Genomic DNA, 8,625 nt, shown 5'->3' on the forward strand with positions numbered 1-8,625 from the left:
TGCCAATTATATTATTGTAAATTAAATTGTAAATCCATGGGTGGTTCTTTGTCTACACTTACGCACATAGAGAGACTTTTTGTTTAGGATCCTAACAAGTTTTTGAGTGTTTATATCAACCATCACCATCACTGTTCGGCTGTTTAATTCATTTGGTTTATTTTTTAGGATTTTCGATCATTTAATTGTCTTAAACAATCTCTATATATGAAAAGATTAAACGTGATTCTATTAACACATGAAATGATGCATCGAGGTGAATGATTTACCTAAAGAATTTTGTTCGAACAAAATCGAGTCTCTTTTTCTCAAGACTGATAAGTCATTCCGATCAAGTAAATCTCAGGTTGACGAGTTTGGTATAGTAATCTCATTTTATTATGAGGTGTATTATTTTAACACGAGATTAAATCAACCTCTTTATTATTCAAACTTAATATGGGTAATTGGTTAAAAAAACAACTTATAATTGTAGTTTATATTTTGTAAATCTGATAGATCAAGGAAAACTATGCAACTGATCACTTATCCTTAGAAGATACAAGAGTATGGATTGGTATTTAGCTTTCAATATAACATCTATTTAGGAGGAAGCCATTTCAATGAGGAGAGGAGAGTGTAGAGTTCTCTTCAATGCCTCTCCAACGTACCACTTCACACCGAGGAACTTCAAGATAATTATGAGTAAAACTTTAAGTTTAATTTTAAAATTAAAGGAAAATAGTGAAATGTAATTGATCATTAAAATTCATTTTAATTAAATAATAAACATCCCCACTCAACCGAAAAGTGAGTCTTTAGTCAAAATTAGATTTGAATTCTAAAAATCAAATTAAAAATAATTCAAATTATAAGAATGAAATAAAGATAAAATTGAAACAAAATTCACTAATTAATAATAAATAAATTGACAAGTAATCACTATATTTTCTTTTGAAAAACAAAAAAGGGAATTGATAAAAGTGTATAATGAAAAATAAACTCACCTTGAAGCAATGATTAAAAAGAGAGAATAGAAATAGTAAAAAAATAAAGTGGAAAACAACTAAAAGATGGGAGGAGGCAATGAGGTTGCCCCAAACCATGGAATGGGCTTCCCACTTTCTAAGAGCATGCCACAAAAGTTTATATTATTTCTCAAACTAACCTCTCAAGTTAATTGACAATTCTTATAATTTTTAGAATAAAAGGAGAAAAAGAAGGTTTAGAAAGTGATATCCAATAATAGTTAGTGTACCACTTTTATCAAAACTAAAACGTCATCGTTTCTTTTACTTTTAGCTTTTTTTCTTCAAACAAAGAAACAAACAATTGACAACCACCATTACCAACTCTCTCACCACATCTAAACAAGCAAGAGAAGAAGAATACTATTTAAAAAAACATACTTACATATCAAACAATATCGAAATCACAGTAGAATTGATAGAAAAATTCACACATATCACTTCTGAAAAATGTAAAAAAGAAAATGTACAATATTAATATCATTATCAACAAAAAAAATGTTTTCATTAAGAATCTAAATTATATTTCAGCTAAATAAATTATCATCTTATTCAGAAGATTAATGACTTTCAACTTCAATGGAAAAGTTGTTCTAATCTCACTTCGAATCAATCATACATAAGCCCTCCAAACTTAGTTCGACTTCACCAAAGCTGTCACAGTTACACTCCTACTCCTCTAGATGAATTTGCAATCACACTAACAATCATCTTGCTCGCAACCTCATATAGATGATAACCAAATTACATTGACCAGTATCTAGCAGCTTCTAGCGCTTAGTCGTAAATGGAGACCAAAAGAATATAGGAGAGAGACAATATGAGAACATAGCCTTAATTGGTCATAAAAGAATAAAATGAAAACAATGAGTTTAAAAATGGTATGTTTACTGTAAAATTTTAATTGAAAGTATGAAATGATGCTGTATATTTAAATTTTCAACCGTTTTCAAAGACAAATACGCATTCCTTCATGCAAACATTTGGTTAGTTCCAATTGCGTACTAAACACGTCTTTAATAATTGCACATTTATGGAATATCATATAATAAAATTATTACCATAATATAAAAACAATAATAATAAAGAATATTGTTGTTTACCATTTTATCTCGATGTAAACAGAAAGTAGAAAAGGCCAATAAAATTTCATCATCGACCTCTCAGCCACGCTTTCACGACTGTGGCTGTATATATAATATCACTATAGTAGTGTTCAAAATTATTAATAAAAATACTTCCTTTTCTTTTTCTTTTTAATTTGGAAAATGACAACTCATGATGAGAGAGTATATGTTTTTTATTCCTTTTTACTTTTTTCATTTACGGGTTAGTAATTTAGTTTTATCTTAGGGAGATGATTTTCATATCTCAAACATGGAAGGTTCTTTAGGAGAATGGAATTGTTAGTGTTAGTGTTATTCTTTTTTCAAATATCTTTAAAATGAAAATATTATAATTTACTAAGAACGAATATCCCTACGATATAGTTTTGATAGTATGATATATTTAATTATTTTTTTAAAAAAAAGTAATCATTTAAGTCTTAACTTCAATATTTTCTTATTCCACTTTAATTTAATCTTAAAAATGGAGTATGGAATCGGACGGCGAATAAAAACAAGAAACGACGACGAATCAGGATCTGGCGTTCCAATTTGTTTAGGAGAGGAAGGTTTGATTTATTTATTTTTACACGGGGTTAAGTCGCGGCACGTGGCGGTGTTTTACCATGGAAACCCAAAGGCCACGGAGGGGGCAGAAGAAGTCCACACGTGTAAAGAGAAAGCAAAGAGCAAAATGCACTGTGTGATTTCTGCCCGTTGATTCATGGGCAGAGGGGACAAGAACCTCGAAAAGAGAGCTCCTCTCGTAATTTAAAAATAATAATAATAGAGTCCAAAAGGGCCGTTTAAGTGGGACCCAGATTCAATGACTTAGGAAACTGGGCTGGGCCGTGGGAGGAAGAAGTAGTAGTAAGTAGCAAAACGACAAAAGAATCTTGTAGTTTTAATTATGAATATAAATTTGAGGGCGGATTTATGACGTCAGGTTTCTTTTATGGGGAATGTAGTAGAAACCGTGGGTTCGAGGGAGGTATCCGACCACTATTGTTACGGAGAGATCGTAGGGACCCTAGTTTTAAAGCGCGTGTTTCACACCGCTTTATTTCTTCCTTCCACTTGGTGTATTAGCTTTTTTGAATTAAATTCAAAATAAAACATTTAGTTAAATTCAATAATAGATTTTATTTTTATTTATTTTATTTCATGAAACGTAAATAGTTTCTCAAATTTTTTCTATTTTTTAATTAAATTTTGTCTTACGTTTAAACAAAGTTATAATTAAAATTTAATCAATATCTTAAATAAATTGAACCATGTCATTACAAAATTTTGAACTCTTTAAGTAGTTCTATATCATAAAAACTATTTAGAAAAGTAAAAGAAAATACTATTTATGAATTTAATTTTATCAAATTATAATATTATCTCTACACATAGTTAAATTATATATTTATTTTAATTATAGTTTAGTTTCATTTAGAGTTGATAACTATTTATGAGATTTTATTAAATTAAAAGTATTCTATTTGAATTTTAAAAATTAAAAAAAGACGACCATAAGAAAAATATAAAATTCTAATTTTTTTTTTCTAAACTAAGGACTAATTATGCACGTCAATTGTTACTTAACCTCCATTATTTATATTTTATTAATTTTCTTTGGACAAGATTGAATAGTTTAAATAATAAAAATTAATTTTTTTCTTCATATTATTGGTGGTATAATTGAAACATGCATGTTGTATAATTTAACTTACACCCGAAAAATCAAAATAAATTGGTGTATAATATATAATAGTGCAACATTTTGTACCTTGAATTCGTGAATGAAAGTTAATTAAAAATATGTAAATTTATTTAATTGTTGAAATAATAAAAAATTATTTTTTTTCATAATATTAGTGGTATAATAATTGAAACATGCATGTTGTATAATTTAATTTAGGTCCAAAAAATTAAAATAATTTGGTTTATAATACATAATAGTGCAACATTGTATACCGTGAATTCATGAATATGAAAGTTAATTAAATGTTGAGTTTTATTAATTATTTTTGTATTATTAGTAACGTATAATCTGTAGGTTTTGTAGGATTTCCTTATTTGATTGTGAAAACATTAATAGATCATTTATGTGAAAAGAAAAATAAAACTTTTATTTCATGCATTAGGTAAAGAAAATAGTTTGATTAATTCATGAAAATAAATATTAAACTTTTTAAATACATTAGATATATATGAATATACAATTAACATAATCACTAAGATATATTCGATGGCAAATAATAATTATAAATAATAAATGCATAAGATACATTAAAAATAAAACCCTAATTTGAGTCGAACTTAAGTAATATCTAATTTAAAACAAAGTCCCAATTTGAATATGACTCATTACATAAATAATATTTAATATTTCTAACTTTATGAGGACTCAAATTATACTATCTCTAATATATGTCATTCATAAGACCTTCCTTCTATGCCTAAATCGACCATTATCTTGAGAATATCAAAGTTTTTATTACGATTTTTTCTCAAAATTACATTCGGACTTATTTCATGGAGATTTCCACGAAGAAGAAAGATTCTTGTTTTAATTTTCTTTCTCAAAATCAATTTACATCCCCAATATTCAAAGTAAATAAAAACTTTGGAGTAATAAAAGTAAAATCTTTGTAAAGTATATCAATTAATACCATATTTTAAACTTTAGTTCAAAAATCAATCACTATAATTGTTTCAACTAATCTCAATTGATGCAATATTATAAGTCCAAAACATTTATAAAAGAAATAACATAACCAATTCTAAAAAAATATCAAAATAAATTAAAATATTTACGATCTATAACAAAATTTTCAATTATATATATAAATTAATTGACTTTTGTCACTATCTGTCAATATCTTTGAAGCTTATTAATGTCTATTATTGATATAATATGTAAACTTTGCTATATACGGTAAGTATTTTATAAAATTTACTAGTTTTTATAACTTTTGAATGAAATGATACATTTCATCTTTTATTAAGTTGCATTTGAAATTTTGTATACACAACATTTGAATATTGTATACGTGTAAACATTTTTAAATATTAAATTAATAAAATTTACATTGTATAAGTTCATGCTTAAAGATTCAGTTCGTAACAACGTAGAACTAACAAAAATGTTTATATCAAAATAATGTAATATTGGTTGTAGAAATTAAACTCATTTAAACGCTGGAAGAATGTTAATGTGATAATTGATATGCTTTTATATTTAATTGAACTAGTTGATTTTTTCTTTCTTTCATAATTTGATATAAGAAATAAAAATAATGTTTTTAAACAATGATAATAATAGTAAATAAATAAGAAATAAATTGGAGCGAGATTCACTCTCTCGTGGGAGCGTGAGCACCGCCTTTTTATTCTAACAATATTGACGTCTCGACTTGGAGATCAAGAGAGTCTTTCCCGTTTGGTAGCGACGTGTGGGTGCTGCCCTAAGGTACAATACTTTTCCCTACCATTTTTACCCTTAATCTACCCCAATTTTGCACAATACACCACTCTCTCAATCTAATTCCAAAATCAACCCTTAAATTTGTATTATATAGTAAAGGACAAAATTAATCAAAATATTTACAAATACAATTAAATTTGAAATTTTATTTTGAAAACTTAGGTCCAATTAGACATTTTTAGAGAGTTAAAGCTTGAGTTTCTATAAATTGAGAGTATTTTAGGTTTAATAGTTAAAGTCTTAACTATGAATTGTATTGACTAAATTTGTAATTAATCACACAGATTAGTAAGGTTAGAAGCGTAATTAGCAACAATATTAGGGGCGGATGTATAAAGTATAAGGGTGAGGTGTTTTGTTTCAATGGATTCCTCTAAAACCTGCCGTTGGTTGTGGACCTCTTTTTTTATTTGTTTATTTATTTTTCTCTCAGCTCCTTCACTCCACTTTTTTCCCTTTATAAAACTCCGCTCCACTCCTTCGCATTTCCAACTCTCTTCTCTTTTTCGCTTTTTTTCTCTCTCTCTTTTCTCTCCCTCTCTCTCTCCAGATTGAGAAAGAAGGAACAATGGATTCTTCTGCAACTGCAAGAAGGCCGTATTTCATCGACGAAGACGATGGGTTGGTTTCTTTGGTCGATGTGGAAGCTGGAATTTCTGGAAATCATCACAACAACAACAACAACCATTATCCTCACCCTTTCATTCTCCGCCCTAAGATCATTTGTACTCACGGCGGTGCTCAACGGAGAACCACCAGAAACCTTTCGTTTTCTTCCTCCAGAATTATCTCTCCCAGGTTTTACGATGCTAGATTTGAAGATCACCATCACCATTTCTTGAAAGCTTGTTTTCTCTGCAAGAAACCGCTGTCTGATAATAAAGACATTTTCATGTACAGGTTAGTTTTTTATTGAAATCTTAATTGTGGAGATTTTTAGTTTTGGTTTTGTGATTTCGGAGAATCTGTGTTTGATGATTTGCTTTGAGAGAAAGAAATCTAATGGAAATAGAGATCGATGTGTTTTGATTAAGTAATATTTTATTTCCTTATATTTGTTGAATATTTAGAAATTTTCGAGATCTGTTTAAATTAGGGAGAAGAAGAGGAAAGAATACTAGATCTGTGGACTGTGTTTGATTTAATTCTGATTATTTTGTTCATGATTATGATCTGCAGAGGAGACACTCCATTTTGCAGCGAAGAGTGTAGGCAAAGGCAAATTGATATGGACGAAGCGAAAGAGAAAAAGATGAATCTATCATCGTCCATTAAAGCAATGAGAAAAAAAGATCAGAGAAAATCAACTTCTCCGGGAAAATCCACCGCCGACCACGACTGCCGTTTTCGCCCCGGGACGGTGGCAGCGGCGTAGATCAAGTAATAATAATCATTATATATATATATATAAAAACCGCATATATATATATATATATATATATATATATATATAGAACATTCCCGTGAAAGAGGTGAATTAGTTTGAAGAAGGAAGAAGAAGCGGGAAGAGCAGAGAGTTGGTTTTGATTATAATTTTTGTTTTTGTTTTATTTGGGGGTTTTAAATTGTGGGGAGAAAATTATGCAACTGTGAATGAAGTTGTGTTGATGGTGGTGAGGAAGTCTTGTGTTCATTTTTTTTTACTGGGATTTGCTCACATTTTCTTTTCCTTTTCCTTCTTTCTTTGTGTATATTATGATATAATGAAATGACTAATGAGAAAAACAAATATGGTTTGGCTTTTTACCCTCTCGTTTTCTATGAATCTTCCTTCATTCTACCTTTGTTGTGTATTGATTTCTTTAGATGGATACTACAAGAAAATCAACATTTTCTCAAAGGAAAGAAAAACTCCCTCACAATCGCATAGGGTTTGACGTCAAAAATTACCACATAACTTCGAAGATCTATAAGTAAACTAAAAGAAAAATATGTAAAGAACCATCTCGTTTCATATTTACTTTTTCTTATTATTTCTTTAAATCAAGTTTAATTTTTTTCTATAAAAAACATGTTTGCTAAATTAATTTGAATTTTCAAAACTAAACTATTTGTTTCACTTCTAAATTTTCTAAGAATTTTCCTTTATTTATTTAAAGATGGATTTGTCGAATTTAATCATTTTAGTTGGAGATAGATTTGTCGAATATAATCATTTTAGTCGGAGATAGATTTGTCATTCTATAAAATAAGAGAAATTGTGTTTAATTAATTCTCAATAATAAATAATGGAATAATTATCTAAGAGGATCCATTAGATTTTTTCTTTTTAATTTGTCTTTGATATCTTTAAGAGACATGGGTAAAATATATATAACCTATAAAATAGTAAGAAATTCTAGGGGTTGTATATTATTGTCTAAGAGCTTTGAATTGGAAGATTGGCTATAATATTTACTATTTTTATTATTTAATATTCATAATTTTTTCTATAATATTTATTATTTTTATTATTTACTATTTATAATTTTTCTATAATATTTACTTTTTTTTTTTATTTAATATTCATATTTTTTTATTAATAGCTTACACTTCTTCAAAAGAGAGTAGTGTTTGGTGTTAGGGATAAAAACAAATAGTTGAATTGAATTAAATTTTTAATAATTATAATAATAAAATAGTAAACCTATTTATAATAGATTTTTTCAATTAAGGTAATTACAATATGCAGTAATTTTTAAAATTATAATTAAAATGTAGCAAAAAAAATATATTTATTGATCAATTTTAATCAATTTTATTATATTTATAGTTTTGTTTTTAAATATTGTTATACACTTTATTATTTTACATATAACGTTATATTTGTAACTACCCTTTTCAATTATTTATATTTTCTTTATACATGCCTCCATTCTTGAAAAGTTAGTTTTAGTGTTTCTTTTAACAACTAGTGGAGATTGGAGTATGGCTTCCTTTCTCTTTTTTCTTTTGGAGAATTTTCCTCCCTTTCATATAGATAGATGCCTTTGAAGTTATAACTAATATTAATGATAAAATGACTAAATATTCTAATAATGTCTAAGCAAATAAAATA

At 27.4% G+C, this 8,625-nt stretch overlaps 1 protein-coding gene across 1 annotated transcript; it reads left to right on the plus strand.

The window, feature by feature from the left end:
* Nucleotides 1–6,067: 6,067 nt before the first annotated feature.
* LOC101216261 (FCS-Like Zinc finger 2) lies at nucleotides 6,068–7,340 on the plus strand. The gene is made up of 2 exons (XM_011654375.2): nucleotides 6,068–6,488; nucleotides 6,768–7,340. The coding sequence occupies exons 1-2, from the start codon at nucleotides 6,157–6,159 to the stop codon at nucleotides 6,961–6,963; spliced, it is 528 nt and encodes a 175-aa protein (XP_011652677.2). The 5' UTR covers nucleotides 6,068–6,156; the 3' UTR covers nucleotides 6,964–7,340.
* Nucleotides 7,341–8,625: the final 1,285 nt, after the last annotated feature.

The sequence above is a fragment of the Cucumis sativus genome, chromosome 3, assembly GCF_000004075.3.
Source record: "Cucumis sativus cultivar 9930 chromosome 3, Cucumber_9930_V3, whole genome shotgun sequence".
NCBI lineage: Eukaryota > Viridiplantae > Streptophyta > Magnoliopsida > Cucurbitales > Cucurbitaceae > Cucumis > Cucumis sativus.

Bases quoted from the DNA above. Each gene is read 5' to 3' on its own strand.
- LOC101216261 (XM_011654375.2), top strand. From the start codon at position 6,157: ATGGATTCTTCTGCAACTGCAAGAAGGCCGTATTTCATCGACGAAGAC. The intron at 6,489-6,767 runs GTTAGTTTTTTA...TATGATCTGCAG, and splicing joins AAAGACATTTTCATGTACAG to AGGAGACACTCCATTTTGCA.